Source organism: Pipistrellus kuhlii, unplaced genomic scaffold, assembly GCF_014108245.1.
Source record: "Pipistrellus kuhlii isolate mPipKuh1 unplaced genomic scaffold, mPipKuh1.p scaffold_m20_p_22, whole genome shotgun sequence".
Classification (NCBI taxonomy): domain Eukaryota; kingdom Metazoa; phylum Chordata; class Mammalia; order Chiroptera; family Vespertilionidae; genus Pipistrellus; species Pipistrellus kuhlii.
In genome coordinates this window covers 10803928-10822624 of record NW_023425521.1, presented here as the reverse complement: position 1 = coordinate 10822624, position 18697 = coordinate 10803928, and the positions used below count along the sequence as shown (strand labels likewise).

The window sequence follows — 18697 nt, the reverse complement described above, 5'->3', positions numbered from 1 at the left end:
TGTGTCGGGAGTGATGGTCAATCTGCATATTACTCTTTTATTAGATAGGATAGAGGCCTGGTTCATGGGTAGGGGCCAGCTGGTTTTTCCCTGAAGGGTGTCCTGGATTAGGGTGGGGGTTCCCTTGGGGCGTGGGGCGGCCTGGACAAGGGGCCTGTGGTGGTTTGCAGGCAGGTCATGCTCCCTGGCTACCCAAGCGGAGGCCCTAGTATCTGGGATATATTTATCTTCTACAATTGAAACTTTGTATCCTTGATTGGAGGCCTGGGCTGGCCAGGGTGTATGGAAAGCTTGGCTTCCTTCCATTGCTGGGGAAATCCAATCCTCCCTCCTGCTCTCTGTGGTGGCAGCCATCTTGGTTGGGGTTAATTTGCATACTCGCAGACTGGCTGGTGGACATAGCAGAGTGATGGTTAATTTGCATATTACTCTTTTATTAGGTAAGATAGCCCATGGACACAGACAACAGTATGATGAAGGCCTGGGGTGGGGTGGGGGCTGGGTGAAGGGGGGCAAAGAAGGGGGAAATGCGGGACATCTATAATGTTGACAATAAACAAAATAAGAAATAAAAAGATAATGAAAGAGAGAAGGCAGAAGAGTGTATAGAAGCATGCTAATGTTCAAGCTGTTGGGCATGGGGGTGTATCAGGAGTAAAAAATATCTAAACAATCAATAGAAAATCAATAGATAAAGCCTGAATAACTGAAATAACTGAAAACTCAAGAATGAGTATGCTATTTGCTTCTAAAACGTTAAATAGGTAATTAAAATAAAATTAAAAGAATGAGAAGAGATTGCCTCTGAGATTAGATTACATCTAATAGTTGGGATTCAGGACTGCAGCTTTTCATTTTAAATTATGGTAATCTGCCTGACTTTTTAAAACTAAAGCATGAGCACTGCTAATTGCTTACCTGATAATCTACTTCCCCTTCTAATTGCCTACTTAATATCTACTCTCCATTTTTTCTTACTAACCAAAAGCCTTATTTTGTTCAGTGGGGTGATATTCCTATACAAAAAAAATGTACATTTCTCTCAGAATAACCAATACGTCAGCTGAAGTTTCCAGAAAAGAATCTATTTTCTGACCGAAGGGTCAATCCCCCTTATTCCTTCTTCTCTTCCTGCCTAGAATCCATTGTGATTGAAGTCTGGAGATACAACACCTACAGTGACCATCAGAATGAAAGTCAAAGGCTCACGACGACTGGGTAGAAAACTCTAGGGATCCCAGGTCCTTGATGACATTATTGAACAGATACACCAGTACTGAACTATCTACCTCCAGACTTCTTGCCAGGTAGTTAGGTTTGCAATCATTTGCAACTGAATGCATTCCTAACTTGTACAGTTATTTTGTTCACAATAAAGGTTTATTTTAATTTTCAAAGAAGAAAAAATGAAATAGAGAATTGATTTGTCCAGGCTTATGAGCTCATCCATTTTACTAAAACTAAAAAAGGAAGTATGGTCCTAGCCAGTTGGCTCAGTGGATAGAGCGTTGGCCTGCAGATTGAAGGGTCTCAGGTTTGATTCCAATCATGGGCACATGTCTAGGTTATAGGCTCAGTCCCCAGTAGGGGGTATACAGGAAGCATCCAATCAATGATACTCTCTCATCATTGATGTTTCTCTCTCCCCCTCTCCCTTCCTCTCTGAAATCAACAAAAATATTTTTTAAAAGTATGAAAAAACTTTACAAGCACAAGAAAAAGATGTGCACATATGACATAAAAGATGGCATCTCAATAATGATTACAATAGCAACCAAATGTTTATTTCATATCTGCACAACTTTTAGGGAAAGCTAATACATGTCCTTCATTTTATCTTCTTCCACAGTCCGTCTTACTCACTACTACTTCACCTCTCTCTCTATATATATATTTTTTTAATATATTTTATTGATTTTTTTTTACAGAGAGGAACAGAGTGTGTGTTAGAAACATCGATGAGAGAGAAACATCGATCAGCTGCCTCCTGCACCCCACCCCCCACCAGCGATGTGCCCGCAACCAAGGTACATGCCCTTGACCGGAATCGAACTCAGGACCTTTCAGTCCACAGGCCGATGCTCTATCCTCTGAGCCAAACCGGTTTCGGCTTAAGTATATTTTATTGATTTTTTACAGAGAGGAAGGGAGAGGGACAGAGAGCTAGAAACATCAATGAGAGAGAAACATCCACCAGCCGCCTCCTGCACACCCCCTACTGGGTATGTGCCTGAAACCAAGGAACATGTCCCTGACCAGAAACGAACCTGAGACCTTTCAGTCCGCAGTCCAACGCTCTATCCACTGAGCCAAACCGGTTTCGGCTCTCTCTCTATTTTTTGTTTGTTTTGTTAATCCTCACCGGGAGGATATTTTTTGCATTGATTTTTAGAGAGTGGAAAGGAGAGATGAAGACAGAGAGACATCAGTTGGTTGCCTGCTGACTGGGGTTGGGGTTTGAGCCTGCAACCAAGGTAAGTGCCCTTGACTGGATCTACAGCCACCACCCTTCATGCTCTAACTGGCTGGGACTATTTCATCTCTCTTGAAGCTTCACTAATTCAACATCTACTTGGCACTGAATCTTCTAACAGATTGTGCTTTATAGTATTTGAATTAGGAGAAATACAGTAGCCTAAAGCTATTAACCGCCTCTGTCTAAAACTACTCTGCAAGTTGTCATAAATTTTCTTAACTCAAAGTTCAAAAAAATTGTAAACACTCCAAGAGTAAACATGTCTTGGAGAGGAAAACAGAAACTTAAATTACTTTAAAGCAAAAGGAGAGGTCTGGAAACGTAAAAGGTTAACTTAACCCAAAACAAAACTATAGGTCACTATCTTTAACAAGGATTAATTTTTTAAATATAGTTTTTTATTGATTTTTTACAGAGAAGAAGGGAGAGGGATAGAAAATTAGAAGCATCGATAAGAAAGAAAAACATCGATCAGCTGCCTCCTGCATACCCCTACCGGGGCGTGAATGCAACCAAGATACATGACCTTGACCAAATTGAACCCGGGACCTTTTAGTCCACAGGCCGACACTACCCACTGAGCCAAAGTGGTCAGGGCAAACTACTTAATTTTTAATAGAGCACTGAGAATAACATTTCCACTAGCACTAAAAAAGTAACTTCAATGCATGAACTTCTGCTCTTATCACACATTTTTTTTCTATCATCCCAAAATAAAACTTGGGCCACTATATTGACACACACCGTATTCCCACGGCAAGAAAATTCTTACAATGTGTAAGTGAAAGGGTTAAGTAGACAAAGAAAATTTAACATTTACAGTACTTTGCCCAAGTTAGCTCCCTAAAATATGTCTGTAATACATTAGCTTATTTTAGTCCACATTTTCTGTAAAGCCACAAATACTGGCAAATAAAAAAATATCAAGTAAAGAGTTTAAATACAATAGCTTACCTTTTATTTATAGGCTTTTCATCTTTTTCATAAGGCTTTACAAACCACTTGCCAATGCGTACAAAGTTCCGATTCATTAAACACCGTTCCAGAAGATTGTGAACTGCTTTGAAAAGCAGAGTACGGCACTCATAAGAAAGTCCATTCTCCCAAACTCCATCTTCCTCTTCTACAAGAGAAACATGAAAGAAACAAAAAGTATTGGCACCATATCTACTCCGAGCCAAGTAAAAAGTGTTATAGTTTAAACTAAATACATAAGCCCTACTTCACCTCAGTATATTGAGCTACAATCACTTCCATATATCTCTAGACATTAAAATATCAGGTTTCAAAATTACTCCATAAGGAATAAAAGGCCCAAGTGCCATGTATGCTATTAAATTACCTGAAAATTATTTTCCCACCATATAAAAATGTAACACTATCTTGCAAATATAATGATTTGATTTCTGTATCAATGTAAAGGACATTTGTGTAACCTGGGAAATATTAAACACACTCTATACCTAAGATGCTAATTTCTAAGCTAGTTCACTTATTACTTTGTCCTAATTCTTCCATTAAGCCTGCCAAAAAAACTAACCAGTTAATAATTAAAATCAAAACAGTCTATGTCCATCAGCATTCTAATCCATGACTCAACTATAAAATAACTATGAATAAAAAAGAAGCTTTGGCTCAAAGCCTAACAAGCAGTGCATTATCAGCCACCTTAGGTCTCATTTCAACCAAATGATTCCAATAACTCAGTAGAGAATCCTCTACTTGAGGGAAAAATTTAAAGACTTAAATTTTAAATGGTACTTCTGATATAAAGTTATAGCTATCTTTACTAACTATACACCCTCAATTTTGCCAGCAAATCTATTAACCATTTCAATTAACTTACAGATACTACTTCAGCATTTTAACTTTTATCATGTTTTAAACTGTTATTTCAAATACAATTTAATATCCTTCTATAGCCTACATATTTTTCTAAACATTTCACAAATGTTGGTCATCTTTCAATTTAATGAATACAAAACCTTTCTTAACTCAATAAAAATGTATACACTACTCCAAGCATGTCAAACTCGCGGCACACAACAAATATTTTAGTGGATCAGCCAATATGACGATATGTAAAAAATGTTTTAATAAGTATTTTTAACTTAATTTTTATAATATCCTGTTATACATAATAACGAACTACAATGATTGCTAATGACTGATTACTATAATCATGTTGCATTCATTTTCCTTACACGCAGGCACACCATTCCTCTCTACTAATACTAGCAGCGAATATATTATTAATAACAGGCAATTGCCACGTCCTTAATCTTGGACTGACTTATTTATTGTGCACATCAGGCAATATTTCACTTTCAGAGAACAAGAAAATAGATTTACGTTACCCTTATTACTTTTTGCAGTGTCTGGCAAGTTAGTATTCAAGAAAAAATATTAATTTTATTAAAATGTTCTATTATTTTATGTTAACAATTACTCATTTATTTCAGCCCTTTGTATTCAACATGTCTCTAAAACATAAAATTACATTTCTATGAAAATTGAAGCTTTTTATTTTTGTGGCCCACATAAACTTAAATCTTGTTTATTTGACCTGTGTTAGCCTTTGAGTTTGACATGCTTGCACTATACCCATAGAAAAATAATAAACTATGATGCTTTTGAAAAAAAAAGCAGAGACATTAAGAGTGACACGTGGGCCCAACCAACATGGCTCAGTGATTGAGCCGGGGCGGAGTCACAGTTTGATCCCCAGTCAGGGCATATGCCTGAGTTGAGGGCTCAATCCACAGTATGAGGCATGCAGGAGGCAACTAATCAATGATTCTCTCTCATCACTGATGTCTCTATCTCTCTCTCCCTCTCCCTTCATCTTTGAAATCAATAAAAATATATATATTTTAAAAAGTGACACATAATTTATATTCATAACTTGCATGACAAATTGGTAGAATAAACATTAACTAAAAAGCATAATGACTGAACTTTAAACTTCAAGGTTGAATTTGTTGTTCTTTCTAGAGTCTCCTAAATTACAGTCATCTTTCAAATGAACTGTTTACTCTTAAGAGGTAAGCTTTAAGAAAAGATAAGTTTTTGAAAATGACAACTTGAGAGTTACAATAATTTTTAAATCATTAATATCTGGCACTAATATTAAATTTAAAAAGTTCTTCATATTCTATTATGTTATAGTCATTCTTATCTACTTCTATTTAAAGCCTTAGCTTTACAAGTTTCACTTGATTGAACAGTAGGCTAGAAGAAAAGGGAAGTGGCACATAATGACATTGCTTTAATGTTTAAAGGTCTGGATTACAAGCATATTTGTGAGTTGCTAAGAGAAAAAAAAATCTTTCTCAATCTACTTTCAGCTTAATCAGTTTCCACCACTTCAAAATTAAATAGCTATATTAAGAGTTTTGCCTCAAATAATGTGACATGATTATTAAAAATATACTCCTTAATTCCAAGAGAATTATGATGAAAATACCTCCAATTCTTCCCTTCTTTATAATCTATTTAGTATATAATACTTTATTTTTGTTGCCTTTTACCTCAAAAATCCTTACCTTCTAAGAAGCACAATGGCTGTAACATTTGTCCTACAAAAGTAGCCTTTACCAAAATCATTTTTCTACTTCTAAGTTTTAAAGCATCAAAAATCCAAGACAGCCGAAACTGGTTTGGCTCAATGGATAGAGCGTCGGCTTGGGGACTGAAGGGTCCCGGGTTCGATTCTGGTCAAGGGCATGTACCTTGGTTGCGGGCACATCCCCAGTAGGGGGTGTGCAAGAGGCAGCTGATCGATGACTCTCTCTCATCGATGTTTCTAGCTCTCTATCTCTCTCCCTCCCTCTCTGTACAAAATCAATAAAATATATATTTTTTAAAAATCCAAGACACAGTTATCATCACACATCAAAGTTGTAGTCACTATAAACTTCAAGTATCACTTAAAACTTGAGACTGACTGAATTTGCCTTTTTCCCCAAAAGAGTAAATTTTTTTTTTAAATCTTTGGCACATCAGAGGCTATAATACAATAATTTATATATTTCATATAAAACTCTGAAATTTTGGTTTTGTTCATTAAAAAAATTGATTTCAGTTAACCTGTAAATTATTTTAAGAATACTAAATATAGTTTAGAAAATTAATCAGTATTCATTTCCAAGCATTTCTCTCTCATTGCTCTAAATTTTATCTAGAGAAACTCAGGTGAACTCAATTCTCATTTTACACTATCTCCCCAAATGCCCATAATTCTCATTAACATTAAATGAGGATAATGCATAAAACAAAGAAAAACAGACCTCCTCTTAGAGTTTTCTAAAGCAAACAAATCTCTGAAGTATATCTTCACATGTGACAAATTATATTACACTAATTTCAGTTTTCATTGCTGAGGAAATAATGAGAATTAAATTCTAATAACACTTAATAAAAAGCCTGAAAGAAAGGGGGCGTTATTTAGAAACAAGAAGCTTACTAAGCCAAGATTCTAATACCCTAATGTTATAATAATCCTAATAAATGTATTTCTCTATATGTTGTATTCAAAGATATGAAAAGTGAAATGGTACAACTAAGACATAGTGATATGCACCTCTTACATTAATTAAAACAACTTCTCAAATATCAATGACAGCATTATATTAGGAAAGAGGAACACATGGCAAATCTTTGCCTACCTCTTTTCAACTTAATCAACCATAGCCTAATGGATAAGGTCTGCTTCATGCATTTTAATAAATGTCTTCTTCCTCTAGTATCTGTATCCTTAGAGAAAAGTTTCAATTCTGGGCTTTCAGTACTTTTGCATTACTGTTAGCATTAAAACTTTTAGTCGTTGCTACTTATTTTTACAAAGTATTTATTTGAACAATGCAAAAATTCAAATGCTAAATGTAATTACTGTATTTTTTTCTGAGGACACAGATTATAGTGATACCAAAGTATAATATATGGTAGGTCAAAAAAATAAAAAACAAAAAAGCTAATACACTTAGTACTCATACGCAACTGACATCTTTAAGTATCTTCACAGTGATAAACTGGGAGAGAAGGAATCTTTTCCTAAATAATTCTGACAAGCTATTAGAATGAAACATACACTATGATTAATAAATGGGTCAAAATTATCATGGTAGAAAATATCATGTATTTCCTGAAAAAGAAAAATTAAATATCTAGTCCAGTGTTTGTCTTGAACAATAATTGCCTACTCATAATTCATTAATTCAGCAATATTACTGAGAGCCTTAAACTGGCAGCACGTTGATAGATGGCAAAACCAACTTTGATTTTAAAATAGTCTAATATATTGATTATTTTTTAAGACTTAAAGAAACACTTTCTTGTTCAAAATAGACAGTACACAGAAAAAATATGGCAAATAAAGTTGTTCCTAGAAGATTAGCCAATTTAAAAAGTTGGGTCACAAGTATCGTGGTACAGAAGATAGAAATAAATTAGCTCTCTTCAGGCTACCTGGGGCACAAAATAATTTTTTAGTTTGTAGGTCCCTATACTTGGCAGCTGTTTATCTATCAATACTGTGAACGCTGCTAATTAAGGTTAAATTCCACTATAATTAATATCCTTCAATAAAAAAGCATTCAAAATTCAATTATAAGACTAACCAATGGCCCATTTCGTTTCATAGTACTATGATGAAATTCCAGCATAATTAAAGTATTTGAACATGTTGCTAAAATCCCATTTATAGATCACAGGATTCAGGAAAAATAAATATTTCTGGCTCTGAGCCTGTTTTTTTAGTTTTCAAGGTATCAGTTTTTTCAGTTTCATCACATTCTAGCTTACTATGATTTTTTTTTTTTTTTTTTAAGATGCAAAGGTTGGGAAAGGGAGTAGTTTTTGTTTTTATTTTGTTTTAAAGTAAAGACTAAAAGCCAATGGTGACAGCAATAAAATACCAAAAAGGTTAAGACACAGAATAAAAAATTCTGAAAACTTTTCTCCTTTAAGGGCACACTAATGATAGTGAAACAATCTTGCTTTGAAGCAAATTAATAGTACATGTAAAATAACAAATCAGTTCTATCCACTATAGAGATTTTTTAAAAATATATTTTTATTGATTTCAAAAAGGAAGGGAAAGAGAAAAAGAAATAAAAACAATGATGAGAGAGAATCATTGATTAGCTGACTCCTGCACACCTCCTGGGGACTGAGCCTGCAGCCTGGGCATGTGCCCTTGCCCGGGACCCTTCAGTCCGCAGGCAGATGCTCTATCCACTGAACCAAACCAGCGAGGGCCAATATAGAGATTTTTGACCAGAGGGTTTAAGATAAAATTTTCCCTCCATCAACTTTACACTTCTATCATATAAGCACTAAACAAGGTCTGCTATAAAGTTTAAATTTAAAAAATAAATAAAATTTAAAAGGCTGCAATCAGAGAGGAGTTTTGTCCCCTGATCTTTTTTTTTTTAATCAAAACATATTGATATTGATTCAACTATCCATTCTCTTAGAGGGAGCAGAGCAAAAAGTTTTATTTTTCATTTTTAAAGTGTTTGGCTTTGCCCAGCTGGCGTGGCTTAGTGGTTGAGCATCGACCCATGAACCAGAAGGTCACGGTTCAATTCCCAGTCAGGGACATGCCCGAGTGATGGGCTTGATCCCCTGTGTGGGACCTGCAGGAGGCAGCAGATCAATGATTCTCTCTAATCATTGATGCTTCTGTCTCACTCTCCCTCTCTCAAATCAATATATATATAAAATAAAGTGTTTGGCTTTCCGATCCAAGGGGTATTTTGAACAAATGCTAGCTAGTATTGCAAAATAATAAAACAGGTCTTACTAAAAAGTATTGACCTCTGCTATAATATAAGTGACTGAGGATTTAAAGTAGTTATCAAATCAGATTTGGTTTGCTCAACAGATTTTTAACAATTAGCAATAAAACAAGTTTATGTCCTATTTCTACATCAGCTAAACTTGAAAGGAAGGTGACCCAAACGTGTGCTACATATTGATATAAGACAGACAGGCAGAAATTTAAAATGCACTATGGAATGTGACCAGACTATTCAGAACTATCAAGACAATAAAAAACAAGGGAAGCCTGAGAAAATGTCTGTCTAGAATAGCCTAAGGAGATATGACAAATGCAATGTGGTATATCTTGGATGAGATAATAGGATTTTAGTAAAAATAAAGAAATTTCAAATAAAGTATAGACTTAGTTTATATTAATGTACCAATATTGATTTATTAGTTGGAAGATGTACTCTTTTAATATAAAATGTTAATAAAAGAAACTGGGTGAGGGATATACAGGAACTCTCTATACTACTTTTGCAACTTTTATATAAGTCAAAAACTGTTTTAAAAGAAAAACTTTAAAAAAACATACACTGTGCCCCGGCCAGGTGGCTCACCAGTAGGAGTACACCAAAAAGCTGCAGATTAATTCCCAGTCAGGGCACATTCCCGGTTGGGGCAAGTATGGGAGGCAACCAATGAATGCTTCTCCCTCAAATTGGTATCTGTCTGTCTCTCTCCCCACTTCCTTGCTCTCTAACATCAATAAACATATCCTCAGACAAGGATAAAAAAAATACACTATGGATGATACAAAGGTGGTAAGGAGATTAAGCAAAGGCAATTTTATACTTTTATTACTGAATACTTCAGTTAATAAGAAAAACTGAGACTTCTAATCTTTGCTGAAAGATAAGCCTTTCCTTCTTCCCCAACAAGAAGGGCATTATCATCACCATAATTACAAACATTTAAGTAATAAGATGTGGTAGGTGCTAAACCAAACAGAAGGACCCTGCCTTGAAAAACAGCCTCAAACTAAATTAACCAGCTTTTTAGTTACCACCTGGGTCCTTCCGGTTCCCCTTTCCTCAATGCTACACCTCCACTTGGAACTCAGGATTGCCTCCTGCAGCTGATGCCACCCCTACTGTCCAGATGCTCTCTTCTCAGGGGAGTTTAAAAGGAGGAAATAGAGTGCCACAGATGGAAAGAAATGAAAATGGGTTAGCTAGAGAGACAGAGGCGAAGACTAATTACCCCAAAAGGGAGGCAGACGGAGTGTCCCTGGGGCAAAGAAAAGAGCGAGACAAATAAACTCCATCTGAAAAAAACCTTACTATTCTTTAGGATATGTCTAATTTAAGTGAAAACATTCTAAAGTAAATGACAGGTTAAAAAAAATGTTAGAACATTATATAAACAGCACTGACTATACAACTGTTTAAAACAGTATAGGACAGTCTTTGAAACAGCACGTATGATTATATACTAATATATTTTGGCTTACTATTTCAATTGCTTTCACTCATAAAATTTTAAAAGTTATTTACCATTGAAGGGCATTCAGTTAAATCTGACATTTAAAACCTGATCTTCCAAAATTACTTTTATTTCACATTCAAAATCAGTATCTTAAAGTACAGGTATTACCATTTTTTAAAATTATGCTAAAAAGTTAAACTAGAGAAGAAATGTTTTAAACTATAATGTGGTTTCAGAAGAAAACATTTAACTCATAACATAAAACTTAGAAAAATATCAACATAGTTTTTTTAATATGCATCAAAACAGCTTACATTTAACTTTAATAGGCTTTTAACTTTCAAAACATTAGTCCCACTATGGTAAAATGAAATACTATGTATCTGTTAAAATTATCTTTGATTCCACAAAATGTATTTCATGGAATCTGGGAGAAAATGGTCTGTTCAGATACTCTGCCAACTTTACTAGGAAGACTGAAACCTCCAAGAAGTTACTGTAGTTTATCAACAAATTATAGTTTGTCTATAATTTATAGCTTATCAACATTAAAACAGTTTTCGAACATTTTAGCAATGTGGTTTTTATACCACCTAAAATAAAGAAAATAGCCTAAGTATACCCAAATTAATGAAAGAAAAAGGAAGTGGGCAGGATTGGCTTTTAGCAATTAAAAAGTATCATCTTGCTGATGCCATAAATAAATTTTATGTCCTGAGATATATGCATATATGTGTGCTTATACATATATACAAACACATCATTTTACATAATTAGGAAATATTACACACTTAGAATTAAGGGCTAAACTCTCCAGCAAAGATGTTATTAGGAAAGCTGGAAAGCTAGAAAGCATTTATCATAAAAGAATAGCAACCACTCTCAAAAATAAGGATTAACATGAAGGGTCTGTTCATTAGAAGATGAAAAGCAGTTATCAAAACAAATGTAACACTTACATTCCTGCACAAAAACTGGTCTTACTTTGTGCTTGAGATAGTCATCTGAATTACATTAGATAAAAAATATAGGTCCTATAGGTTATAGACAATAGAAACTTCAGAGAACTCAATTTCAAATAAAAATGCTTTTTTTTTAGTAATCTAAAAATCCTAAATTTACCTCTCAATAATCATTAAAAACATTTTGCTGAGTCTTTGATACCTTGCAGCAATTAATCATTTACATTCCTATCATCAGAGATTCAGCTTACATTGACTCTACAATATAAAGTACACAACCTTCAGTATCTTTTTAAAGTAACATCTAAGTCCTAAATAAAAAAATAAGATGAAAGATTTCTTAATAATTTGCTCACAATAAATTTCCTTCGATGTAACTTTTTAGATTATGTATCAACATCCTAATAAAAGCTAAATAAGTTGGCACTCATCTCATGTTAATGATAGTCTTTGATGCAACAGTATCTAAAATAATCACTTTCCAAGAACCACCAAATTAACATAAGGCTTCATATGTTAATAAAACAAACTAACTGTATGCCTTGAAAAAATGAGAAAGTTACAACATTTCCAGATACTGTTACAATTGTCTGCATATTTATATAGAGGAGGGCAGTGGCAGAATTGATTCAAAGTTAAATTACATTTAACTTCAAAAGTATTATATGACTTTGTTTGCTCTCTGATTTCATTTTCTAAGGTTAATGTAACATTCCTTTCTTAAGCTCTGAGAAATTCACGAAGAAGCTGGGTGGTGGGAGAATAAAGTTATTTAAGGTTTAAAAGCCTTCCATAATATGGATAATTTAAGCAAAATAAAATAACCACAGTGAAATAATCACAGAGAAATAAACATAAAACTGAATGTGTAGCTGGCTTCATAATATTATTCTACCAAGAAAACTCTTAATACAAAAGATTTTTGGGAAAAATATACAATATTGCTATATCATTAGCTAGAAATAAGTTGCTTTCACCTGATAAGTCATGGTGAATAAGGTCAGCGAAATTAGGATCTTCACCCCACCAAAATATCCACAATTCTCTTCTTCCAGGTCTTTGATCTCGCCGCCAAACACCAAGTACATCTGCCTTAAGGCAGCGACTAAAGCTGCTCAAAATGGGGTCTTCCTCTGTCACCGGAAACAGAATAGGGGCAGAAGTTGGGCCTTGCCATACATATCTTTTCCATTTAATTCCTGTCAAGTCAGCCTGAAGAAAAGAAAGCGAGATTTTTTTTTTATTACCGCACATTCCAAGTCAAAAACATTCACTTATTTCATCAGTACATTACAATTTTTTAGTATAAGCTTAAGATCTTGAAAGCAGATTGACAAAAAGATGCCAAAAAAAGTTTAATAATTAACCTTGGAATGTCACTCAATAGCAAGTCAATAAATGTGCATCCCAAGAAAAATACAAGAAATGTAATCGTGATAAATATAAACGTGCATTTAATACTGCACACTGAATAACATTTCCTCGCTAACCTGTTCTATTCTACAATAACTGGTCACCTTTGTTTCTTGGTGGCAAACTTGTAACAGAAAATTAGTTTTTTAAAGACTCATGCTTACGGAAGTCTGAACTATAACAAAAAATTCTTGGTACTTCTTCACATATCCCTTTTAGGAAGTCAAATAGCTGCTCACAAAGAACTGTCAGATTTGTGCTAGTCTATCTGCAAAGAACCTGATCCTAAAAGCACCAAAAATAGACTGAGTCAGAGAAGACAGAAATGTAAAACCTTCGTTTGTCTTTCCAGATACTGTTTAATGGACATTGTACAAAAACAATTTCATAGGGGACAGGGCATCATTAAAGGTCTTAACTTCGCATCTTCAAAGAAATTCAACGGAAGGAATTCAGTAATTCTTTGCTGTAACCTAAACGTACAAGGTACAGGTGCCAAAATGAAACGGCTGATACGTGACTGGCAGTTTACACTTGCCAACCAGTCGTGCTCCGCCCACTCAACTCACTTACCTATCACATACTCTCTCAATATTTTTCAAAGCACATTGAAAATGAAAAAAGAAGCCACCGAAACTTTAAAGCACTGAAGCTAAAGTATGGTCCAATCGAGGACTAAGTATTTGCAACAGTTGGTACTTTTTAAAGTCTTAGGCGGTGGGATGCTCCCAGACCTGGGCCAACAACCTACACACAATTGTCATCCCTCCATCCAGCTTCCCCAGACTTTTCAATAAAACGTGGAGCAGGGCTGCTCAAAATTCAAAACACGCGAGCAAAACAAATACACAAATATTTAGTGGGGGGGGGGGGGGAACCACCCACAGCACCTCCTCCCTTAGCCTGTTCCACTCACACAGACATAATGTTCTAATAAAAGCAAGATGGCCAGAAATTGTCAAAACGGCAAACTGTTTTCAAAGTTTAAAGAGAAACATATGAAATGGCTTCTACTGTTCTTACAGAGGTCTGAAATCTCCTTAGGAAGATGCTAACCTTCTGTTAGTGTGACTCGTGTAAAAAAAAAAAAACTGGGAAAACGAAGAGATTTTTTTTTTTGTTAAGTTCCGGGGTCCCGTGTGCCGGGGGAACAAACGCCGGAGTTGGGCGCAGAGACAAGCGGGAGGTCGGCCACGGTGGGGAGCGGGGAGCGGGGAGCCACGGTCACCAAGGAGAAGAGCAACAGAGGAGCGAGAAACTCCGAGGAAACGTCCACGTCCTGCCAGACACGGAGCCCGAGTTGGAGACCAGGCTTGGGGGGAGGGGGGGGGGGGGAGTCGGAAACAAGACGAGAGAAAACCCAACTCTCCTACAACACAGCCCGGGGCGGTGCGGGAGCCACCCGGCTCCGGCGGCGCGGTGCGGGGCCTAGCCGGGACCCGGTCGGTCGGTCGGACGGACGGACCGGACCCCCCTCCCCCACGGCCCAAGGGCGCACCTCGCCCCCTGCCCCCTCCCCCCGGCCCGGCACTCACCAGGCAGAAGAGGTTACAGTGACAATCTTCCAGGCTGGCCCCGTTCGGCACGAAGGAGGAACTCATCGTCCCTCACAGCAGCCGCCGCCGGCGCCACGACCCACCATCCGCCATTACCTCCGCCTCCGACCGGAGAGAGGAGCGCAGACACCGGGCAGGGCGGGGGGGTGCTGGCCGGGGGGACGGTGGGAGCGGAGGCCGCCGGGCCGCCCGCCCTCCCCACCCACCCCCCCGCCGCCGCGAGCAGCCCCGCCGCCCGCCCGCCCGCCGGCACCCGGCCGCCCGGGGCCGCCCGGAGGCGGGAGGGCCGCGCCGCGCTCGCCCCGCGGGCCGGGCTGTGGCCGCCGCGGAGCCCGCGGACGCTCGTCCCTCTTTGGGGGACAGAGAGGATGGGTGTCCCTTCCGCGAGAAAAATAATAAATTACACAATAAATAATTAAAATCGAGTCCGAAAGGGGAAGGGCCCGAGCGCCGGAGCTTCCCCGGGCGGGAGGCGTCCGCGGAGGGGCGGGAAGGGCGAGCCCGGAGAGGAGCCCAGGCCGCCGGCCCGCCCGGCGGCGGCGATGTCCTTAGCCCGGTCTCCTCGGCGGCGGCGGCGCTGGCGGCGGCTGCGGCTCACACCATCCTCCGGCCGTGTCTCCTGTGGTCCCCGGGCCAAGCCGGCCTCGCGCCTGCTCTCCTGCGGCCTCACCGCCCGGACGCCGTAGTCTCCCCCATTTTGTGGGCCCAGCGGGCGGTGTTTTTCCCCCTTTAATCCGAATTCACGGGTTTTCCCTTCGCTTTAATGGCGGCCACAGGGACCAGCTCGCCCTCTCTGCTCGCCCATTGGCCGGCCTGGGGTCACGTGGGCCCGGGCTCCGTGGGGAGGGGGGAGCAGGGAGTGAGGCAGGACCGGGAAGCTGGCGGAGGAGGCGGAGAGCCGGGGAGCTTGGGCTGCCGTCCGCCGGCCACTGAGAGAGCGCCACCTGCTGGGCGCCCCGGCCAGCGTCAGATGCCCTGGGCCCTGGTCCTATCTTTCTCCTTCCCTGCTGGGGAGAGTTGACAGTACAAGAGGGAGGGTTCGCACCGCAAATCTGGGAATTCCGTGGAAATCAGTGTGGATTCTTTGGAAGAGAAAATGCTGCAAAAATTACAAGGCATTCTCATTCATTTCAGGAGGCCGCTGGGGTGCAAGCGCAAAGCCCTGGGCTTGACATAGGACTCAGCCACTTAAAAGTTGTCATATGGAGAAAGAAACATAAGAAACAATATAGCCTCGCGGTTGAGAACCTGGGAGTTAGAGCCACATTGCCTGGGCTTGAACTTGGACCGAGTCACTTCACCTCTTTCTGTCTCGTTTTCCTCATCTGTAAAATGGGGAAAACATACGCCCTACTTTACGGGGTTTTGTTGTGATAACTGAGTTAATACAAATAAAGCATGATAGCCCAATGCCTGGCATAATCCATTATTATTGTCATCATTACCTCATGTGGTTATTAAAGTGCCCACTAGAGTGTAATCTCCGTGAGAACCGGGACTTTGTTTTGTTAACCACTCTATCTCTAGTGCCAACAAAAGGTTCCTAGCACACAGTAGGTGCCCCGATATTTGTAAATTTGCAAATGAATGGCAAGAAACAGGAACCTAATAAAATGTTGGTTTCCTTCCCCAGGAAACATTCAGTTATTGCCTGGGTTACATTTCAATATAGGAGTTCCAAGATTTTTTCTGAGCGTGTTAGAGAAGAAAGAAAGAGAGAAAAAAAGCCGGGGGGGGGGGGGGGGAAAGGTGATTCAAAAAGTTAGAAACATCAGTGAGGTAGGATTTACCATAACTTTAAATTATAACTGCCTCTGTAAAATAAATATCACTTCTTTAGCCACAGAATGAAAAGCATTTCTCATCCATCCATTCATTCATCTATGGTGGTTAAGAGCCCAGATCTTGAAGGCAAAAGCCTGTAGAAAAAGTTCTTCTACTTACTAGTTGATCTTGGATCAAATTTGACTTGAGATCAAATTTTTTTCTCAAATAAATTTCTTATTCTCAGTTTTCTCATTGTAAAATGGGGATAATGAAAGTACTTTTCTCCTAAAGTGTCCAGTGACTGAAACAGTGTAAGTATAGGGCTTGCCACAGTGCTTAATAAATGTTAGCTATTAATATACTTTTAAAATCATTATTCAGCACTGTGCGCTGAACCAATTGTGTTGCTGGTCTGCGCTAGGCCTAAGATGAAAATATGAATAAGATACTTGCCTGTCCCTCAAGATTCCTAAAGAGAGGCAATAAAGGAACCATTTCCCACAGTGTAAGATAAAATACAATAGAAATGATTGCCTGAATAAGGTATGTATCAACTGTGGCACAATAAGAGTGCTGGAGGAGGAGCATCAAAGTCAGAGAAGCCGTCTCAAAATAGGTAGCATTTGAAATCAGATTTAAAGGCTAAAATGAATTCTTATAAAGCCCTTTGAAGCAGTTAAATCTTATTAAACCCAATTCAGATCTAAAGGCCACATATCAAAGTCAATTATACAACCAGGACTAATTCAATCCAGGAGCTCAAATCAACTAAGGTCCGCATCCTTCTAAGTGAGTGCCAGCATCTGAGACAGCAATCCCCAGGCCCAACAAAGTAAGAGACTCTGCTCACCTTTCCCCCACCCCCCCGCACCCCCGCCCCAAAGAACCCGTACACCTTTGTTCTCACTGCTTTTGTCACTCTGAAATGTTCTCTCCCATCTCTTATTTTATCCAAAACGTAGCATCCTCTTTAGAAGTCTGCTTTCCATTGCTCCCTCCCCCAACGCACTTTTTCAGAACTCCAGAGGCAGGTAGAATCTGCCTAAAACCTGCCAGGTGCAAAGTAGCATTTGATTGACCTTTCATGTGAATGTCAATCTTCTCAAAAAGAAGAGGGAGATAGGCGACAGGAAGGGAGGAAGATCCAGAGGAAAAATATGAGAGGGTCATAGAAAGGAACAGGTCAGGGAGAGGCAGAGGGAAAAGAGAGAGAGAGGTGGAAAAGCAGGAGAGACTGAGACAGAGAACGGAGAAGCCAAGTAGAGGAGAGGGACCCTAACTGTGAGGGGAATGAAACATGCTGGGGGGGGGGGGGGCGCGTGCAGAGGAGAGAGCAATGTCAGCGCTGAGAATGCTTCAGTAGTCAGTAACCACCTACATTCTCTTTCAATGACATTTTGAATGACTTAAGGAGTAATGGAAATAAGTCAAAACAGTATATGTACACTGTCAAAAGTTTGGAAGATACAGAAAAATGTAAAGATAAAGTTTTTTTTAATATATTTTATTGATTTTTACAGAGAGAAAGAGAGAGCCAGAGACATCGATGAGAGAGAAACATCGACCAGCTGCCTCCTGCACACCCCCCACTGGGGATGTGCCTGCAACCAATGTACATGCCTTTGACTGGAATCGAACCTGGGACCCTTCAGTTCACAGGCCTACGTTCTATCCACTGAGCCAAACCGGTTTTGGTGAGATAAAGTTTTTTTAAATGTACATTACAAAGAAACATACCCATAAACATCACCACCTTTTAACATTTTGATGTATTTCTTTCCAGACTTTTCCATATATATCCCTACAAGGTTGAAATCATATTATTATACGTTACTGCACATATTTTCTGGCCATCTAATATGTGTCAGGTCATGTATGGACAAGGCATGGGATACACAGGAAGCTCATCATCTTGCTAGATATACCACTGGATGGTTGGACCAACTGGAGTCAAAGCACCATACCCCACCTGCCAGCTCCCTAACTTCCATTTACGCATTTGTACAATGTGTATGTAATAATAGCACCTAACTGTGAGAGTTGTCGCAACAGTTAAAAGAGATAATCCAAGTAACACAGAACAGCCAAGTTAAGGTGAATCTTAGTTGTTGCCTTGGGTGGATAATCACCTATTGTCCTCAACTCTTGGAAATATGGATTTTCTCAGTGATCTCAAACTGTCCCTTAACTCCTTCAGCCTCTTTAGGACTCATTCTGAATGGGCTAGGAGGGCACCTATCTTCCCAGAAAGTGACACAGCTACATCACCT

The 18697-nt window shown here is 38.8% G+C and overlaps 1 protein-coding gene across 9 annotated transcripts in view; it reads right to left on the bottom strand.

Annotated features, from left to right (window-relative positions):
• The window catches only part of MED13 (mediator complex subunit 13), a 90229-nt gene extending 75387 nt beyond the window's left edge, over positions 1-14842 (bottom strand). For 4 of the 9 annotated variants that reach the window (XM_036451410.1, XM_036451412.1, XM_045586394.1 and 1 more), the window contains exons 1-3: positions 14640-14840; positions 12669-12903; positions 3431-3599 (exon numbers count right to left, since the gene is read on the bottom strand). In XM_036451410.1, coding sequence (XP_036307303.1) covers positions 3431-3599; positions 12669-12903; positions 14640-14705 — 470 coding nt within the window. In that variant the 5' untranslated portion in view covers positions 14706-14840. Of the gene's footprint in view, positions 1-3430; positions 3600-12668; positions 12904-13677; positions 13700-14639 lie in introns of those variants that run through there. The other 5 variants (XM_036451411.1, XM_036451413.2, XM_036451414.2 and 2 more) reach the window with 4 other exon arrangements.
• Between the last annotated feature and the right edge of the window lie 3855 nt (positions 14843-18697).